At 48.7% G+C, this 21,119-nt stretch overlaps 1 protein-coding gene and 1 long non-coding RNA gene across 3 annotated transcripts in view; one reads left to right on the top strand and one right to left on the bottom strand.

Annotated features, from left to right (window-relative positions):
- Positions 1 to 4,323: 4,323 nt before the first annotated feature.
- Positions 4,324 to 21,119, top strand: part of LOC147647647 (uncharacterized) — a 40,045-nt gene continuing 23,249 nt past the window's right edge. The window contains exon 1 of the long non-coding RNA XR_015281461.1: positions 4,324 to 5,035. This is a non-coding gene — a long non-coding RNA (uncharacterized LOC147647647). The remainder of the gene's footprint in view (positions 5,036 to 21,119) is intronic.
- LOC111942286 (uncharacterized) lies at positions 6,104 to 13,367 on the bottom strand. Of its 2 annotated transcripts, none has more exons than XM_086871388.1 (4): positions 12,883 to 13,360; positions 12,394 to 12,475; positions 11,530 to 12,207; positions 6,104 to 10,945 (listed from the first exon to the last, which is right to left on the bottom strand). In XM_086871388.1, exons 2-4 carry the CDS (start codon positions 12,446 to 12,448, stop codon positions 10,506 to 10,508), a joined length of 1,173 nt encoding a protein of 390 aa, XP_086727514.1. In that variant the 5' UTR covers positions 12,449 to 12,475; positions 12,883 to 13,360; the 3' UTR covers positions 6,104 to 10,505. The 2 variants fall into 2 exon arrangements, with proteins under 2 accessions (XP_086727514.1, XP_086727515.1); XM_086871389.1 differs by having other exon boundaries at positions 9,334 to 10,945; positions 13,305 to 13,367.

The raw sequence follows: 21,119 nt of genomic DNA, 5'->3' as shown, positions 1-21,119 counted from the left end.
AAAATAAGTAATTTTCTTAGTTATTAGTTTAAAACCACGACAATAGTACACATAAAAGGGCATCAAAAGGGAAACACCATAGAAGCAAAAGGAAACCAGTTAGCTGACCAGGAAGCAAAGAAGGCAGCTTTAGACCCAGGAGATCCAGTAAAAGTGTTAGCATTAAGAGAAACTCCAAATAAAATAGAAGAAGAAAAGGAGCTGAACTTTAGTGAGGAAGAACTGAAACACATAAAGGAACTGGGGTTACATCAAGGAGAGCATGGGGAGTGGTTAACCCCTGATGGGCGTAAATACTTGAACAAAGCCTTAGCCCGGAGAGTTCTGACTGAGTGGCATGAACTCACCCATTGGGGAGTTCAAGGATTGTGTGATCACTTTTTAAGAGACCACCTATGTATTGGGGTATATAACCCAGCCAAAGGAGTCACCCAGGGCTGCACGGTGTGTCAGAAGGTGAATCAGAGAGCAATGAAAAAGACTACACCAGGGGTAGAGAATTGGCTCTAAGACCTTTTCAAAATATTCAAGTAGATTTCACCGACATGCCCCCTGTGCAGGGATACAAGTATCTACTGGTGATAGTAGACACCTCACACATTGGGTGGAGGCTTTCCCAACAAGAAATGAGACAGCCCAAACAGTCTTGAAGATAATTTTAAAGGAACTAATTCCCCAATATGGGTTAGTGAATAATACAGATTCAGACCGAGGTCCACACTTTGTGGCACAGTCATTACATCAAAACATCAAAGCATTAGGCATAAAATGGAGGCAGCATACTCCATGGCATCCCCAAAGTTCAGGCAGAGTCGAAAGGATGAATAAGACTCTTAAAAATGTACTAACAAAATTGATTGAAGAAACAAAACTCAATTGGCTTAAATGTTCACCTCTGTCCTGGGGTGACTTTATGATACTGGTATCCCCAATCGTCTGGTTTATGTTATATATTAAGTCCTGCACCTTTAAGACTGGCTTTGAGAGCAAGAGAGGGGGAAGAAGAAGCGCGCAGTGTGTTAAGGAAAACATCACTCCTACACACCCCGCTGCTGGACTGTGTTGTCTGCAGCACGGACAGACAGCGGGACAGAGCTTCTCTCTGGCTTTTAGTTAGTTTTAGCTAGCTGAGGCAGAGGAGTTCCCTGGACCTTTGTTTTTTTCCAATTTTCCTAGATCTGTGCAAGCCTGCTCTGGACTGAACACCCAGCCAAACCCTGGGAGCTCAGGCCTGTGGCCCACCGGGGCCTGGGCCTCGGCACTTTTCCAGCGCTGGAGGGACTGATAAGAACCTGAGCGAGCCGAGCTGCACCACATGAAAAAAGACTTTTCTTCCTAGACTTACCATCCCATCGAACAGCAAGAGGTTTTATTATTTAATATTACTCAATTTCTGTTAAATAAACAGCTTTTTCCACTTCTCTCCACGGAATTTTTTTTCCCTTTTCCCGGACCCGTTGGTGGGGAGGGGCATTTCCCTGTGGAGATCCCCATTTGGAGTTTTCCTTCCTGATTTGCCCTAAACTAGGACAACCTCTCACCTTGTTGTGTGTATGAACAAGGCCTCGGTCTGACTTGGGGGTATCTCCCTATGAAATGATGTTTGGGCTCCCCTTCTTATTAGCACCATATAGCACTGGAGATTACCTTGAAGAGGAAGAAGCGGCGCAAAGGTATTTAAAAACTATAAGCAAGACCCTAGAAATCTCTGGTAAAAGGGATACCTTCCCCAGACCTCTCCTCTAGACACCAAGGTACATAACATTAACCCTGGGGATTGGGTATTGATAAAGTCCTGGAATAAAAACCCATTAACTCCAACATTTGAAGGACCATTCCAAATACTTCTCACAACTCACACATCAGTGAGGACCCTGGAAAAAGGTTGGACCCACGTAAGCCAAGTAAAAGACCCAGTCCCTCCCCCAGAAGGAAGTCTGGACTCAACTGCAACTTCTCCAAGCTCTCCAGAGTGGGTTGTAGTCAAGCAACCTGAAAAACTCAGACTGACTCTCAAAAAGAAACCTAAAGACAGTTAAACTGATAATGGACAGTGATACAGTTAAGTGAAATGGTTTGTACTGTTGTACAATTTGTACAGTTGTTAAAATAGTTTTACCATATTGTTGCTAGAACGTTTGTGTAATATTTTAAGCTTGTAAGCGAGCTGTAAGAGTTACTAAAAAGGTTTGGCTATATTGTGAGTCTGAAGAACGTGTAAAAGAGTTGTCAGAGCCGGATCTCCCAAGATCTCCTCCGAGGCATTTCCCAAGTCATTCCAAACTGATAAGGAAATAGAGAAGGAGTTAGCTGAAACAAAAACCCGGGACCTCACGGTCTCCCTGTTACTAGGAGGCAAGACTGGGTGGACTGATCAAGATGATGGCCCATACCAGAATCCTAGGAGGATATGTGATTCTTGTGCTCTTCGGGAGCACCATGAGTAATGGGGTAGGCCCCTGCACCAAATGTTATCATCCTCTGTATGATGGGGAAGACTTGGTGTCACTGCTGAGGGTCCACACTAACATAAACCCAAGCTGCACAGATCCTTCTCAGTTGAATACCAGTCAGGAAGACGGGAAAGCTTATTGGATGGCCCGTAATATTGCCTCTTATAGGCAACGTTTGCTTGGAGATACCTAGCTTTGCTTTGCATGAGAAACTAATCAAAAAGACCTAGTAAAAGAAAAAGAGATAAAAGTTACAGATGATCTTAAAAACAATTTAGAAATATCTACTAGGAAGAATTTATTTATTGACCTAGTAGAAAGAATCAGCAAAGAATTAAATCTATAAGACTGTTGGGTCTGTGGGAGCACCCAAATATCAGAAGATTGGCCCTGGGAAGGGATAAGTCTAAGTCCCTTAGAAATCCTAAGGTGGAAACAGACCAAACAAGAATCAGAAATTGTAAAAACAAGGAGGAAGGAACAATAGAACCTAAAGTAAAAAATAATTGGGGAAGAATGCATTACAAGAAAAGGCAAAATGTATAAGACCCTAGTTGGAAAGATGGCATGCAAGAGGTATTTAATAATTAAAGATACAAGCACTAAATGGATCCCCCAAGAACTGAATAGGTATTGGTCCATTAGAAAGAAGGAGAGGGATGTATGTACCATGAGGGTTATGGGTTGCATGAGTGTGCCGAAAAAGGAATAAACCCCTTTTGGGGAATAAGGGAAATATCTAAGTATTGGGAATTTCCATTTACAACTATCAACAACTTTTGGGAAGCCCCCAACTATCTATTTTGGATTTGTGGTGACAAAGCATATACCAAATTACCTGAAGGTTGGTCAGGAAATAACAAACATAAACTTCTTCAAATGCTTACAAGGTGTAGGAGTATACTCCACAGAGGGGCAGAGGAGTGAAATGAATTGAGCAGGACTAGAGGTCCTTTTTAATGCCTTTATTTGAAGAATCAGCTTGGATGGGGGCCCAATCTTCACAGTCTTACTGTGGTCCACACGGTAAGGTCCAAAAGTCCACACAACTCCTTCCTGAGGTCTCCCTCTGGAGTCCCCATGTTGGGCGCCAGCTGACGCTGCGTTGCACCGGAGCTCTCGCTAGCTCTACAGTGTTTGCTCTCACTCTGGCGCAGGTGAACGCCAAGAATGGGGAATCACTGGGGATAAGGCTTGTCCCACAGTGAAAACTCCAGAGACTTAGGCAGCCCTAAGTTCTGTAGTGCACAGCATCACAGGCGGAAGCAAGAGAGCAGAGGAGACTCTCTGAAGTTCCCAGCAATGGTTTGTTTAGGGCAGGGAAAACGAGGGATCTGCACCAGAAAGGGTCAGGTCCAACAGAACCCCGAGCACCTCTGTGCAAGGGGTTAAATACAGCCTGGCCTCCAGGGAAGAGTACAGAGAATGGGACAATAAGGAATCCCAAGGGGAGGAGTAAGGGGAGGGGATTACAAATCCAGAACCAGTAAGGATACACAGGGGGAGAGAACAAGACACAACAACAAGTAGGGCATTGAAGGACAAATGATTGTCAGGGAAGGATCTGGAAGATTTGGTGGGGCTTACAGTGATGGATGAGGGAATAGAGGCAGGGTTGGGGTGATAGGCAAGGAACCTTTGGGAAGGAAGGGAGGGGTTAGCTTTGATGGGCAGGATATGGGAGGGATAACAACTTGGAAAACTCAATGCATTAGACCTGGGGGGAGGGATGGAACATACCAACTAACAGTTTGAACATATCAACTTTGAAAAAATTAAACAAACACACTGCAACACTACTGGGGTGCAAATCTATGCCAAAGCCTCTAGGAGTTCCCTGAATGTCCCATGGGGAAAGGCAGAGTTGCAGTTGGGGTTTGGGTGTCCTTCTTTTTGTTCTGTCTCACCTAGGGAATTTTTGCCCATCAGTGGCAGGATAATCTGACTGCTGGTGCTTAGTGGGTGCTTGAGAAACACAGAGTTCAGCTGGGCCCAGGGGGGAAGGGGGGCAGGAAAAAGGGAGGGCAGGGGCAGCTGGGGGCTGGCTGCTTTCTTCAGCTTCAGAGCAGAACTGTCACTGGGAGCTGTTGTGACTGCGAGAAGGGAATTCGCCGTCAGCCAAATGGAGCTACTGCTTCTTCTTCTCCTTCTTCCTTCTTCGTTTGTGTGCTTCACACCCCCTGTCCTGCCAGGACGTGCAGCAGTGACAGCCACCGCCATGGAGCTGCTGATACACCTCAGCCACCGGCCCAGGATCTCAGCTCATTCCTGCTGTTCCAGCTGAGCATTCCTCAGAGCCCTGCAGGAGCACCGGGACTGCCTGCCCGAGTGCATTTGCGAAGCAAAGCCTCTCCTCCATCCTTTCCTGTCTCAGCCAAGAAGGACCTGACCTGTCATGGGGTCCCTGCTTCTGTTTTTTTGTTAACACTGTAGTTATTGTTGTTTGTTTGCCTTGTTATACATATTAGTAAAGGACTGTTATTCCTGTCCCCAGATCTCTACCTTAGAGCCCCTTGATTTCAAAATTATAATGATTTGGAGGGAGGGGATCTACATTTTCATTGCAAGGTAGGTGCTGGAAAGTGCCGAAGCCCACCCCCAGTGAGCTACAGGCATGAGGTTCTGGGGTTTTTCTGGGTTTTCAGTCCAGAGCAGGTTTGAACAGATCCAAGAAAAAAGGAAATAAACAGTCTGGGGAACTTCTCTGCCTGAGCTAGCTAAAAGCTAACTAAAAGCAGAGGAGAGCTCTTTCCTGCTGTCTGTCCGGGCTGCAGACAACACAACCCAGAGCAACATGCCTCTTAATACAATTGGTTGTTGTCGTGCAATTTTTTCTGCTTCAGTGAGAGCTAGACTGACTACAAACAATCCCTTTTCCCAGGTAGTGTACCTTTCTTTAGCATCTTTAAAGCCATGGGAATAAAAACAAACAGGCCTTGTAGGGCCTTCTGGGCCCCATTGCCGTCTGTGTACTGATGACCCTGAGGAGGCAAATCCCCATTCTACTTGGAAAGGATCTGTGGGATAAATGGGGCCCAGGGCTTGATGAGCTGCTGCTTCAAAAACCATCAATTGCAATGCTTCCTCCTGAGAAGGAGTCCAATCCCATTTCACCCCTTTCCTCAGCAAGTCATAAAGAGGCCTGGCAATTGAAAAATCTGGAATGTGTTTTCTCCAAGACACTAATAATCCTAGAGCTTGTTGGAGATCTTTCCTGGATTCAGGCATTTTAATCTGATCTAAGGATGTTAGGGCATCAGGTGGAATACATGTCCTCCTTTCCACCAAATTCCCAAAAACTTCACTTTCTGAGAAGGCTTTTGAATTTTCTCTGGGAGAATTTGTAAATTAAGAATTTCTAAATGGGAGATTATTTTTTGTTGGGTATCTCCCACTAGTTCTTGTTCTGTTAATCGAATTTGATCTCCCCATGTGAGAGACACTTGGAATACGTATTCTGTCTCTGACTCGTGATTGAGACACCCATACTCCTTTTTTAACTTAGCCAATTCAGTAGCAGTGTATGGGATTTCTTTAGTGGTTATATGCAGATCAAGATCTTCATCATTGATATGATTATAACCTGTTTTAATTAGAGGTTTCAAACTAGGACAGCAGTGTTCTCCACAATTTTTCTTCAGAGTTAGCTCTTTTTGAGGGTAAATTTGATTAATGAAAGGGGTTCCCTCCTTCTGTGTTTCTTTTGGTGAGTCAGCACATTTTGAATTTTTAACACGTTCCTTTCTTAGGGCCACTCACAACAAATGGTTCTCATTCCTTTCTTCATCTAATTGTTTTTGCAAAATTTCAACTAGGTTTTAGAGGGAGTCTATTGTAGTTCTTTCCTCACTTCTTTGCTTGAAGGGAGTTTCTATAGCTGCTGTAAGACAAGCTCCCAAAACTGAACAAAGTACAGTTTTATTTTTGCCCAGTTTAAATTTTATTTCATGTTGTAAAGAACTCTATCAATTACATTTTCCAAATTAATCCAATTACTAGGAGCCCACTCTTTCCCTCCCGGAGAAGGTCTGGCATTATGTTTTGCTAACAGAGCATAAAATGCAGCTTTAACTTCTGCAGTGCAATTTTCAGTCATTTTTACGGAGGGAAAACCACTACAGGGCGGTAAAAACTTAAGTTACACACAAATGCAGCCTTTGCCACATTGCCCTTTGCTTCCCTGTGTGGGTGAAGAGACCAAATCTGCTTGGGAGGGTACTCTTTCATTTTGAAATTCTGGGTGTCTCTTCACTACACCAAGCAGTCAAAATTTAAAACACAAAACAATTTATGAAAGGAAAACCACTTCAGGGAGGTAGAAGCTTAAATTACGCACACACGCAGCTTTTCGACGCGTCACCCTTTGCTTCTCTGTGTGGGTAAAATGACCAGATCTGCTTGGGAGGCTCCCTAAACCAAGCAGTCAAAATTCATACACACAACAACAACAAAAACAGTCCCGCCCTTTTGCACTAAGAGATCTTTTGTGAAATTCTGCAGACAGAGCCCTCAGGTGAGTGTGGGATGCTTTTCACCTCAGCATGTGCAGTTTGCGGGAAATTCGAGTGTTGCCTCAGATGAGGTGTAGTGACCCGGTTCGTGAGTGATACAACGGCTAACCTTACAGGCCTGTCGGGCTAATCACACGCGAACACCAATGTGGTGGATGGTGAAGAGCATTTATTGCCGGTGTGCAAGGTTTTATATGACCGAGTTATGATTACGTCACCACCGTGATATTATGGGTTATAGAACTTTGGAGAAAGAGGGGCCCTATCTTCCCGTACAACGCGAGATCTTCCAATCGGCTTTCCCTATCTAACCACATCATTCGAGTCGCCCCCCTTGCTTTCTAGACACCGCTCACTCTTTTGGGAGTGTCGGGCTGGGTGTGGCTGGAGCAAAACGTCTTTCCCCTAATACAGACTGCACAACAAACCTGCAGCCCCTTCTGTCTGTCAGAAATCCTGTCCGTGACTCCAATTTAGATGTCACGATTCGCTAACGCCAGTGGGAGTCGTGAGAGGTTTGTTTGATTTCAGAGTGCAAAAAGGACACAAGGGATTTCAGTTTAAATCACAACAGCAATAATGCACCTTTATTTTAGTGCCAGCAACATGGGTTATGCGATAGATGAGAGGGAGAGAAAAAGAGAGAGAGAGAGAGTGAGAGAGGGATAAAGAGGCAAAGTGAAAAGAGAGAAAAAGGGGAGGTTACAGCTAGCAATGGGTGAGATGGGGTCACCAGTGTCTTCTTCCAGGGGGAGATCTCTTTCCAAGAAAATAACTTATAAAAGTCACTTTTATAGTCTGTTTCAAAGCGATAGGCAGCTGGCCAAGAGGTGGGGAGATTCCCAGGCTATTGTGATGAGACCCCTTGCTCTGGGAAGCAGGTGTAAGGTACAGAACAGGCCGCTCCGTACAAGTCCCTGCTCAGCAGCGGGAATGAAGGCAGTGTACCGTGGCAGCACAACATGCACACCTGCAAACAATCACCTGGCAAGCATTGACCTCAGCCAGGCCAGAACCCCTGCACAAAATCCCTTGGGGTCTTCAGGGTCTTAGTCTGTTTTTGCAACGGTTGTGAGGCAGAGGAGAGAAACTTTGGGCTGTCTCTTACACCGGGCAGGGGTTTCAGTCACACCCTCACCTCCTCCTCCTCCTTTTTCACCAGGAGGTGATGTCACTCATCCTGCTGGGGACGTGCTGGTGACACTGAGGGGACACCTTGGGTCACCCCTCAAAGGGACTACAGGGTTGTGGTGGCTCCTGGAGCCCTCCCAGTGTGACAGCTGGGGGGCTTGGGATTCTGTGGTGACAGTTTGGGGGGTGGTTGCTCATTTTGGTGTCTCCAGGGTGGCTCACAAAGTCTCCTCCCATCACAGTAAAGTCACCCCCCCAGACCATGCCTCAGTTTCCCCCTCGCTCTGCAGGAACCACCTGGAGCCAGTGTTCTGGAATTGGGTTTATTTTGTGGGATTTTGGGACTGGGGCTACTGGGATGGGCTGGTGGGCCAGTGGGATGCACCAGGGTATGTCCAGGCTGGTGGTCATGTGGGCTGGGGGCTGCAGGGCCATTCATTCCAGTGTCCAGCTGGGACCCATGGCTCTGGTGTCCATCTGGACCAGTGTCCAACCTCTCCTGCCCCACCCATCCCAAGCTCCCCAGCTGGGGCTGCTCCCCACTGCAGAGTGGACAAGACTCATGGTCAGTGCCAAGATGACCCCAAACCCCCTCCCACCAACCCCACCAGGACACCCACCCTGAGCCCTGGGGCTACTGGTGTCCCCTGGAAGCCAGCCCAGCTCTGGAGCTCCTGGAAGAGGACATCCACAGTCCTGGACCAGGGACTCAAGGGCATCAAGGATGGCAAGCACAGAGTCCATGTGGCACAGGCGGACAGTTGTGACACAGCTGGCCACATGCCTGAGGGGACAGGGGGTGGGGGTGAGGGGGGTTAAGGGGTGAAGAGGGAGTTGGATTGGGGGGATGCACCCAAAAATATATTAAAGTCAAGGGGAGGGTGCCCAAAATTGGGGGAAAGGATTGAAAAGAGGGAAAACATCCAATTATGGGGGAAAGAATCCAAAAGGGGGGGATGGACCCAAAATAGGGAGAAAGTATCCAAAATAGGGAGAAAGGACCCAAAAGAGGAGGGGGATGGACCCAAAATAGGGAGAAAGTATCCAAATAGGGAGAAAGGACCCAAAATAGGGAGAAGGGTCCCAAAAGAGGGAGAAAGGATCCTAAAGAGGGGGAAAGGACCCAAAATGGGAGAGGAAGGACCCAAAATCAGAGGACAATGGGTGCTGGGGTGGCTGTAGATGCTCAGCACCAGGAGCAGCCATGGGAACATCCTGAGGGACATGGCAACACGCTGTAGGACACAAGGACACCCTGCAGGACATGGGCCTGGGACTTCGGAGACCTTGGCCCTGCCAGGGGTGGGGGACAGGGATACAGGGACACACAGATGGCTGACATGGAGCCACAGCTGGAGGTGGGGATAGGGAGGGGACGCGATGCCACCAGGACACACATCAGGGGTCAATGTTGCCCCATCTGTGGGGACACTGCCACCACACCACCTCTGGTGATGCCCCGTGCAGGGCCACGCAACCCTGCGGGTGACACTGACCCTTGCCCTATCCCCAGGGGTGGCTGGGGTCCCCTGAGCTCAGTGGCCCTGGGACACCCTGGTGGCTGTCACTCACGTCTGGCCCACTTGTCACCAGCTGAACAAGTTCCCCGTCCTGCCCTGGTGAGTGTGACATTCAGCTGGGACACTGTGATGATAGAAGTGGGGATGTGGTGGCAGGAACTGCATTGGGCAGTGGTTCCCCATGGCCAAGATGAAGGTGCTGGTAACACAGGTGGTGGCATTGATGCTGCCCCAGTTCATGTCCCCATCCATGTTCCCCATGTCCACGTCCCCTTGTGTCCTTTCCCAGGCCTGTGTCCCCCCAGGTCCCCATCCATGGCCAAGTCCCCATCCATGTCCATGTCCCCATCCCTAGTCATGTTCCCCATGTCATTATCCCCCCATGGCCCCACCCATGCCTTAGCTCAACATCTTAATTTTTACCCCTGTTTCAGGGCTTTCAAAGGGATGAACAGAAACCTTTTCCTTTCAAGGCCAAAACAAAAAGATTTAGGTGTCCCTGCTGGCAGAGCATCCACATGCTTGGGTGGGTGGGAAGAACCATTTTTGGAAGGGTTTTCACCCCACTGTCTCCAAAATTGTGAGTTTTTCCCCAATCCATCCCCATTTGGCTGTGGAAGATGCCCGTGGGCCAGAGGGAATTTAAAGGATGGATTTATGTTGGAGCAGGCCAAGGCCATCCAGTGTTGCTTGATGCTTGATGTCACCACTTTACAGAGGATGCAAAAAGTGAGTTTTGGGGTCAGAAGTCAACAAATCTGCTGTCCACAATGGATTTCTGATGTTGGTCTGTGGATGTGTCCAGGTGCCCACAGAGATCCAGGAGGAAGTGGAGTCCCCCAGCCAGGTGTCTTCCCCGCACAGATCACTGGGGCCCTGCCCACTGGGGGTCACTGGGGATCATCCAATGCAGATCCTCCCACGAGGGATGGAGCTGGTGCAGCACATGATGCTCTTCCCACCCCCGGGGCACTTGCACCTCTGTGGAGCCTCCATTGGTGTTGGGTCAAGTTTGAGCTCCTGGAGAAGCTCTTCCCACACTCGGGACACATGTAGGGCCTCTCCCCAGTGTGGATGCACCGGTGCCTGATGAGGGTGGAGTTTTGCCTGAAGCCCTTCCTGCAGTCAGGGCAGCGGAAGGGCCTCTCGTCTGTGTGAATCCGCTGGTGCAGGAGGAGATGGGAAGTGCTGTGAAACCTCTTCCTGCATTTATCACACTCGTAAGGCCGCTCTCCTGTGTGGCTCCTCTGGTGAATGATCAGTTCGGAGCTCCTCCTGAAGCTCTTCCCACACTCCCAACACTCATAGGGCCGTTTCCCTGTGTGGACTCCTGTTGGGGAGGATGAAACAGGGAAACCTTGTGAATATGATTGTTTAACAGAAGATTCTGAAAGTATGAGGCCTAGAATCAAGATAGAAATGAAAGCCTGCTTTGAGTCATAAGATACAGAGTACTGGTTACTATATGACCAAAGAACAATAGCCTAGTCAGCTAGGGGAGAATCCCTGCTGATAAAACAATGTCCTTCTGCTGACAGAAAGTCCAAAGGTAAAGGAGCAAGGAAAGAACTTGTAAAGCTTTGTAGAGTCTAAAATGCACCACTGTATGTTAATATATGGAAGCGCATAGGCTGTATGTAAATTCTTTAGGGGGTGTGTCTCATGGTGATTGGTTACTAAGAATTAGAATATTCACTACAGGAAAGCATATATTGGATTGTAAAAAGAGCCTCACTCTCTTACGCCCTCCCTCCCCTTTTCCAACCTCTCCTCCCCTGCTCTACCTGTGCTCTCTCCCTCCTCCCCCTGACCACGTGGACGCCGAGGCTGGTGGCAGACACGGGTCTCCCCTCTTTTTACCCTTATAATAAATTGCTTATACTTGAACAGCTTGACCCAGGAGAAGTCTCTCACCGTGAGCGAGCGTTTTTACACAGCAATTGACTCCCATGTGGTGGATCAGGTGGCAGCTCCGTCTGAAGCTCTTCTTACACTGCCCACACTCATAGGGCCGTTCCCCTGTGTGGATCCTCTGGTGGGCAGTCAGGGTGGAGCTCTGGGTGAAGCTCATCCCACACTCCCCACACTCATAGGGCCTCTCCCTGGTGTGGATGCGTCGGTGATTGACGAGGGTGGAGCTGTGCTTGAAGCCCTTCCCACAGTCGGGGCAGCAGAAGGGCCTCTCATCCGTGTGAATCCGCTGATGCCTGAGGAGAGTGGATCTGTTATGAAACCTCTTCCTGCATTTCTCACACTCATAGGGCCTCTCCCTGGTGTGGATCATCTGGTGGCGGATCAGAGAGGATCTCTGGCTTAAGCTCTTCCCACATTTTGAGCACTTGTAGGACTTCTCTCCATTGTGAAGCTGCTCATGGAACCCCAGCTCTGCGCTCCGGCCGCCTCTCCGGCCCAAGGTGGCTCTTATCCCCTTGGATCCCTGTGATCTGCGTTTGCAGCCCCTCCTCGTCCAGGATCTCCGTGGCTTTTCCTCCCCGTTGGATTCCTGGGCTGTGGAGACACTCAAAACAGCCTCTTCCACGAGGTTCTGCTGTGGGGATTTGTCCTCCCTGGTCTCCATCCTCAGCTCCTTGTCTGGGGGAAGAGGGACAAGGAGAGGATGGGATTTGCCTCTGTGCCAGAGGGAAGGGGAAGGTGATCCCCCCAGTGCGTCCCCAGCAGGACGGCATCGGCAGCGGGGTTGTCCTGCAGGCGGGGGCCATGCTGGGCTGGGAGATGGAGCAGGAGAGAGGGGGAAAGGGGCAGTGACTTCCTCCTCACCTGCCTGGGTGTCCTGGGGCATCTTCCTCTTCCTCACAGCTGCCTCCACCTCCATCGGGCCAAGGTTTGGGAATGGGAAATCCTGGTTTGGAGGGAAAGAAGGGCTGAGGCCATGCGTTTGATGATGCCGCTGCCGAAGTCCAGCTGGAGAAGTCACCGGCCCTTTCAGTCCTCAGGGGAGCCCAGACCCTGCTCATCCCAGCCTCCCCCACCCCTGCAGGCTGTAGGGCTTTCCTGGCTCCGGGATCGCCCCTCTGTGCTCTCCCCGCTCCGGGGCTCTCGCGTTCCCCCCCGGCTCCTCCGGGGATCCTCAAATCCGCTATCGCCCCTCTGCCCACCGATACCGGGCGATCGCCACGTGGGACCTCCGCAAAGGGCACTGGGGTCCTACAAGGTCCAAACATACCTTGCCCCGCAAAAAAAGACCAAACCCCGGAGACTCCCCACCCTACCCAGTAGATTTGGGGCGAGCTCCCCCTCCCCGCTCACCTCTGGGTTCCGGGGGAGGGGGCGAGTGGGTGATGCTGCTGGAGCCGGGCGAGCTGCGGCCTGAGCGGGCGGAACCGCGTGGTTCTGCTGCTCCCCTCCCTCCCGCCCCTCCTCTGTCCTTCCTGTTCCTGCTCCTCCTCTTCTTCCTCCCACTCCTCGCTTTCCCTTTCCTTTTCCTCCTCTTCTCTCTCTCCTCTTCCTCCCACTCCTCGCTTTCCCTTTCCTTTTCCTCCTCTTCTCTCCTCTTCCTCCCGCTCCTCCTCTCCCAGGCCGGCCCGGACAGGTGCCGACACCCAAAAGCAGCCGCACTGTGGCCTGGGGGGATGGTTCCCAAAGTGGTCCCGGCCCGCGCGGCACTGGGAGCGATACTGGGAGCACCGGGAAGGAACTGGGAGCGCTTTCCCTCCCAGGGCGGCTCTTACGGGGAGCACTGGAGGGAATGGGAGGAAACAGCGCCGGGACGCGGCTCCAGCTCGCGGTGGGCGTGGCCAAACACAAAGGGCGTGATTATGCAAATAAAGGAGCGATCGCGCGCTGTGATTGGTGGGTGGGAGCAGCGCGGTTTCCCTCTGCCACGTGAGCGCTGGAGGGGGCCTGAGAGTGGCGGCAGCGTCTCGTGAGGGGACAGGGACAGGGAATGGGGACAGGGAATGGGGACAGGGAATGGGGACAGGGAACGGGAATGGAGACAGGGAATGGGGACAGGGAACGGGAATGGGGACAGGGAATGGGGACAGGGAATGGGGACAGGGAATGGGAATGGAGACAGGGAATGGGGACAGGGAACGGGAATGGGGACAGGGAATGGGGACAGGGAATGGGGACAGGGAATGGGGACAGGGAATGGGAATGGAGACAGGGAATGGGAATGGGGACAGGGAACGGGAATGGGGACAGGGAACGGGAATGGGGACAGGGAATGGGGATAGGGAATGGGGACAGAGAATGGGGACAGGGAACGGGAATGGAGACAGGGAGTGGGGACAGGGATCGGGAATGGGGACAGGGAATGGGGACAGGGAATGGGAATGGGGACAGGGAATGGGAATGGGGACAGGGAATGGGGACAGGGAATGGGGACAGGGAGTGGGGACAGGGAATGGGAATGGGGACAGGGAATGGGAATGGGGACAGGGAATATGGGAATGGGGACAGGGAACGGGAATGGGGACAGGGAATGGGAATGGGGACAGGGAATGGGAATGGGGACAGGGAGCGGGAATGGAGACAGGGAGTGGGAATGGGGACAGGGACCGGGAATGGGGACAGGGAACGGGAATGGAGACAGGGAGTGGGAATGGGGACAGGGACCGGGAATGGGGAGAGGGATCGGGAATGGGGACAGGGAACGGGAATGGGGACAGGGATCCGGAATGGGGACAGGGAATGGGGACAGGGATCGGGAATGGGGACAGGGAATGGGGACAGGGAATGGGAATGGAGACAGGTACCAGGAATGGGGACAGTGACCGGGAATAGGACTGGAACACGGCAGGGAGCGGGAATCAGACCGGGAATGGGAATATGGGAACTGGACAGGGAATACGGAAACAGCAACCTGAGAGAGAATATGGGCTGAGGATTAGATGTGAGCAGGACTGGAAACGGGAATATGGCAGCAGGACTGGGAATATGGGAATGGGACAGGGAATATAAAAATGGAAATGCAGGACCGTCATCGGGACCAAGAACAGGAGGATAAGAACAGGACAGGGAATATGGGACTGGGAATATGGGAATGCCAACCAGACAGAATATGGGACAGGGACTGAGGCTGGGAATGGGATCGGGACTGGGAAGGGATCTGGATGGGACTGAGAGAGGGATGGCACGGGAACAGGCAAGAGGAGTGACAGTGGGGAGAGGGGAATCCTGGGTGGTGGAACCAGGACCGGGGGACATGGGGACAGTTCTGGGACAGGAGGTCCTTGATCAGCTCTCCAGAACCTCCAGCAGGGTCTCCCAGCACAGCCAGAGCTGCTCGTCCTGGGGTCCCCAAAGCCCTGAAAAACCTCCAAGTTCTCCCAAGCAGCCTCAACTCCCTCAAACCCATCATCCCCCACATCCCTTGAGGTGCCTTTGTCAGGAATGGCCCTGGGAGTTCCCAGGGACTGCAGGGTTTTCAAAGGACTTTGGCTTTTGTACTGGCATTTCTAAGAGCCATGTGCAATCATGGCCTCCAATTCTGCTTTAATTAGTCCCTTAAGAGGCTTTGTCTGTAATAACACTCAGTGGGGCTCATTGATGGGTCAGGGTACTTCAATCTTTTAAGGTACTTTGTGTTTTGCTTTTGATACGAGCTCCATGAGAGGTCTGTGCAATCATGGCCCCAATTATCTACTTTAATGAGTCCCTTAAGAGCTTTGCCTTGACACTCAGTGGGGCTAATAATGCTTTGAGATACTCAAGGTGTTTAAGGTAATTTGGATTTTCCTTCCCACACTGAGTCTCCTGAGAGGATTTTGTGCAATCCTGACTTCAATTCTCTCCTCCAAGGAGTCCATGAGGAGCCTGTGTTGGGGATGGACCTCAGTGGGACCCATTAATACTTGGAGACACTTCAGGTGTTTCCTCTGACTAACTCCTGGAAAGGTTTGTGCAATTTCCTCTCAGGCCCTGAGGTTCAAGGGCTCAGCTCCAAATGCACCATGGGGCTCATTAGGATCAAGCAAATCCTAACAATCCATGGCTCTGCCTTGATTTCCCTCTGGTCTGGTGCAGTTCATTAGGAAAGTTTCCTACTACAGTTATGGAGGAATATTTCAAAGATCTTTTGGGAAACATGTTTCCCTATTTTAAAGTGTGCAATTGATTCCTGTTCTCTTTAGAACAGAGGTGATTGCAACATTCAGTGATGGATATTGACCCAGGGTCTCTCCTAAGGAGGTCTGGCCAGGTCAGAGAAGCTGTGCCTTGAGGTCTGACCCAGTGTGGACAACCTTGCTCCACATTCCCCAGCCTGTCTGTCCTCACTCACCTGGGACCTGCTTTGCTCAGAGAACTGGCTGCACTCAGGCAAAGAGGGGTTTTCTTTTATTTTTTGAAGCAGTTTAAAATTCCTGCGTTTCCCCATTGAAAATGGACACCCTTTTGGACACATGGAGGAGATGTTCAGCTTTGCCACAGGGCAGAGCTGGGGTTTCCGTCCTCACGAGAGTCCCAAGGAAAACCCTGGTTCCTTGTAAATCTAGGGTAGTCATGGATAGCAAGCATTGTTTAGTTATGGCAACAAGGTCTGGAAAATCAGTAAGTTGTGCAATGTTCTTCCTTGCTCCTCAACATAGTTTGGAATCTGGTTTTGTTCCATGGCTCGCTGATTCTATAGGGGTCTTCAGATGTTAATCCCACTTCTCCTGGGTGCTACCCCCCATGGGAGTTCGGCTCATCTACACACTGGGTGCTGTCATCGGTTGCCATTGGGGGGTGCCGGGAGCAGCACAGGCAATAGACAAGGCCAGGTGGCATTAACAAGGCTGTTACAACAACACTGATATTTAACAAACATCACACAACATGAGGTATATTTACAAAGTAGGCACCTTATTGGTGACAACATTCTACTGTTCAAACTGTAAACATCTTTGTGTGCTGATCAGGAGGTTACATTTTACTCTTTACAGTACTTCAGTCAGTGCTCTGACCTACAGATGAGCTACAACCTTCATAACCATTCTTTAAATAATTGAGTCTTAGATTTAGGTATGAGGCATAAAGGTTATTACATCTTGTTCTTTAATTAAATGCTGTTCAAGTTCATTACTCAGAGCTGTAATTCCCATTCCTTTAAAAACATGCCTAATTAGTGCTATTCTCTGTTGTTTATCAAATCCCCACTTTTTCTTGAGACTGTGTCTCTTTTAAGACAAGTCTCAGTTCTCCATTTCCCAGCACAAAGTGTCATAACAACTCTAACATGGAATCGTAATACACCAAGTGCTCACACTGCAGTGGTTACAGTGACTTCCACAAATGCATTTCGCAGTAGCCTCCAATCTGCCAGCCATGAAGGCAATCCCACCAAGAATTTTCCTCTTTCTGCCACTCTTCTGCTACTCTTTCTGTTGAGGTGATTCCTGATTGTTGGACTTCAAACCCAGCACTGACAGAAGTGCAGCATTCCTGTCCTGTAATAGCACAGGTTCCTCCTTGGCCAGCAAGCAGATAATCCAAGGCCATGCAGTTCTGTAGAGCCCCCACTTTTGTTTGTTGGAGCTCACAGGATGTGCTATTGGATATTTTAACAGCATCACTTGCTACTTCTTCTAATAATTGATTTAGCTCGTTAATGTAAACTCTACAGGACAAGGCAGTGCACATGGGGCACAAGGTGATGCAGAATCTTTGATTTTCTGAAATCAAAGGCACTCCTTGGGTGGAAAATGTTCTCTTGGTCCCAGTTCTTCCTTGTGGTTGTTGCCCAAGTACCCTCAGGGGAGGCATCAGTAGTGCCTGGAAACAGGACCCAAACCATCCTTTCAGAAGCCATTTCTGGGCAGTCTCCACACACCCAGCAGCTCCCATTCCCAGTACCAAAGGTCTGATTTCCTATTTCCACTGTTGGCTGCTGATGGATCTGGGGCTCCTCCCTGTGTCCCTGTTGTGTCCCCGGTGCCTTTGGGCCAAAGGAGTTTCACAGTGGCCCTGCAGTTGGGAGTGGTGTGACACTGGCACTGAGCAGCTCCAGCACCCCGAGTTCCACTGACATTGGGAGTGATGCTAAAGCACAGAAATCCTTTCACATTGTGGCCTTCAACTAGAACAGGGTTTGGTTTGTCCTGAAGGGAAATCTCAGTGAATTCTGCAAAACTAATAATTGTATTCCTGCGTGTCCTGATGGGACACTTGTGGCTGGGTTCTTTTCCCCCTTGGACTGAGATTGATGAGAGAGAGGCGGTTTTCTCTTGTTCGGATGTGGTTGTTTATTCTTCTCTTATACATATATACAGGGTACAAGGAGCTACATGCACCAAGACAGAAAGGTGCAAAATGGCTAACAAAGAACTTCAAGGTCTTTTATACGTCTGTTTATCCAATCAATAAATGCCAACTAAATTATTTTTCTTAGCGACCCAATGACACAATACGTGTGTGCTGCACTGTGACACTTTTTATCCAATCACTTATTACTACCCAAAAACCCTTAGAAGAAGATGAAGAAGTAAGAAGGAAGAAGAGACAACACCCTAAATCCTCCATCTTGTCTTTTGTTTTCTAAACTAGCTCAATCCTTTAACTTTTTCACCTAGTGACTTAAGAAAACTCTCTAACTTAAACACTCACACTCCTAGTTTTTCTATTTAACAGTTGTTTTCATGGTGTTGTATTATTTAGTGCTTTTTTGGATATCAGAGACAGGTATCAGAGATAAGGGCACACACTCTGTGCCTCTGACTCCAACACTGTGTTGCACAGCTCAGTTTCTGTGACTGTCCCTGTACTGCCTCCATTACAAGCCAGAGCCCAGTGACAGAGTTCTGGCCATGCCACAGGGTGGGCCGTCCAAGGAAACCTTATTCCTCCCAAAATTAGTTGAGAACATACCCAGCAATTAGTTACATTGAGTATTTTGGCTATTTTGATCTTGACATTTTCATAATAATTTCATGACTAATCCTTGGTGAAACTCTAGAGGTGTTTCTGGCAAACAAAACGTTCTGGCTGACTCTCAAGATACAACTTACAGACATCAGTAGTGCTTTAGTGACAAGGTTACTTATTTTTTTCCTCACTCTCATTCATGTTAGGAACAATAATTCTGTTGTCCATGGAACTGGCACCTTTTTAATTCCAGAATAATGTCCCCAAGGTCCTTTTCTGTTCAGCTTTACCGTGCTGTCTGTGGCTAACAAGGCTTGCTGGGGTCCTTTCCCCTTCGGCTGGAGAGGAGCCGGGTCCCAGTCCCTGAGGGACAGCCAGGCTCCTGGCTGGAATTGGTGTGGAAGTCCCTCAGGGTCACATCAGCCTTCACATGGAGCCCCGTGGATCTGAGCATTTTCCAAAGGGGCCCTTGGGGCAAACAGGGAGATTTGGTCCGGCAGCAGCTGTAAAACAATATCCCATCCCATCGACTTGTTCTGGCAGAGAACACTTGGCTGCAGGGACATATTCCCATTGTTCCTGCCCAGGTCTCAGGATTCAAACAGTGTTGTCTTTGCCCAGAGCTGTTCATTCAGCTGGCTCGGGAGGGCCATTTGGCCTCTGGACCCACACTCTGGCTCCGTTATTAGGACTGCTGGATCCAAACTCTTTATATCCATGAATGGAAGTGATTGGAGGTGGATCTCCTTTTTTCACAGTTGTTTTTAAAACTGCACTATTAATTACTGTACTACCCTCCCATGGGGTTGGGAAACCAAATCTTGTCCACTGCTGTTGAGCAGAATTACTTTAATTTCTCCTTGATAATCTGCATCTATTGCTCCTCCCATGACATGAACACTTTGCAAGGCCAAGTTCGAGTGAGCAGTTACCAAACCAAAGTGTCCTGGAGGAATTTGAATTCCTGTTCTTGTATTGTTAACTCTCATTTGCTTCTGCTCTATCCTAATGAATTCCAGTGCATGAAGGTCCAGCCCTGCAGCCTCTGGGGTGGCCCTGGCAGGGACCATCACAGCCAGAACAATTTCCCAGGCAGTCCAAGTCTCACTGTCCATGGCTGTGTTTGCAAATTGGGTGCAGCCGTGCACACCCAGGGGTTTCCATTTCCCAGTGGGCCCATTGTTAAGGGCATGGAACACATCTGGGAGATGTTCTCCACCGGGACAGGTTCCCATCTCCTCATTTTATCAACTGCTCTTTTAACAGACTGTTCACCCCTTCAACCAATCCTACACCTTGTGGATAGTCTGGTACATGAAAAACCCATCAGTCTTAATCACTGTGTTTTTCACAGGAACAGACAAAGCATTCCACATCACATATCACCAAACCCCATAAAAACAGCCAATTTCATCCCTTCCTCCTTTATTCTTTGTATACAATTCACAAAGTTTACCACTGACATTTGGATCTTAGCCAGTCCTTTTTCTGTAGGGTATTTAGTGTTACACTGAGCAGCCAAAGATAACAAATTAGTATTGTCAGCATTATTTCACATTGTCAATTTTTAATTATGTATATAAATTATTGTTATTGTTATTGTTATTGTTATTGTTATTGTTATTATTATTATTATTATTATTATTAATAATAATAATAATAATAATAATAATAATAATACTTATCATCATCATCATCCTCGTCATTGTCATTGTCATCGTCATTGTTGTTGTTTCACTTGCACAAACAAATCTGAGATCAAGGCTAAAACCTTCTTCTGTCGCTCCATGTGGGAGCGTTCCAAAAACAATTGTTCCTTCTGTTGGTGCTGTTTCCACTGTGCTGTTAACAAAATCCATTCTCGTCTACCCAAACCCACAAGTTCTTTTCCTTTTTCCACATGTAATTTTTGGATGCATTTTAAGACTGATTTACTAAAATACGGATATGATCTGGTATCAATTCCATATTTGACTGTATCCATATCCATATTTGACAATATCCAACTGAGACAGACAAAGACTCTAACTGTTTTAGGATTAAAAAGTCTATGTTTATTAGCAGTGCTGGGCTGATGTGTTGGGTCACCCGTTATTACACATAGCCCTGAATACAGGTGAATACAGGCTTTTTATTTACAGACGTATTGAATACAGATACATATTCATAACCCAGTTACCCACTTTTTGCTTCCTATGCTACTTAGGAAAAAAGAAATTAAGCATGCATAGTTTGATCCTTGAAATGGGTCACTGGTCTTTTTATGAGGAGGGGTCACAGAAGAGAGGAAGGGATATGGCTCTTCCTCCTTCTGACCTTTCTACCTTTTCAATGCAAAGTGACAAATGGACCCTTGGCTGGGCTCCTAGTTTCATGTCTTCAATGGGTTTCTGATTTTCAACTGTCTTATGTTCTTGAAGTTGTCAGGAAAATTAATCCACGAACACCAGAGGTTTATGTCCAAAAAGGAGACAGAGGAGTCCTTTTTCTTTATTCGAATAAAGGGAGAGGCCATGGGGCATTCCCCTGGGGTCTCTCAAATTTTTGGAGGGCGCAGCCTCCTTTTTATCCTAATTCCCGGCCGCTTGTCCCTTCTCTCTTTCCCCATAGGCTGAGGTACTTGAGAGGTACAGGCTTCCCGGAACACCTGATACCTGGGATACCTTCCCCCCCCAACCCCAATGCATAATCCCTTCTTA

This window comes from Cyanistes caeruleus, chromosome 35 (genome assembly GCF_971803275.1).
Source record: "Cyanistes caeruleus chromosome 35, bCyaCae1.hap1.1, whole genome shotgun sequence".
In the NCBI taxonomy this organism is placed as follows: Eukaryota; Metazoa; Chordata; class Aves; order Passeriformes; family Paridae; genus Cyanistes; species Cyanistes caeruleus.
The sequence above is the reverse complement of the archived record's forward strand: the minus strand, read 5'-3'. Positions and strand labels throughout refer to the sequence as shown.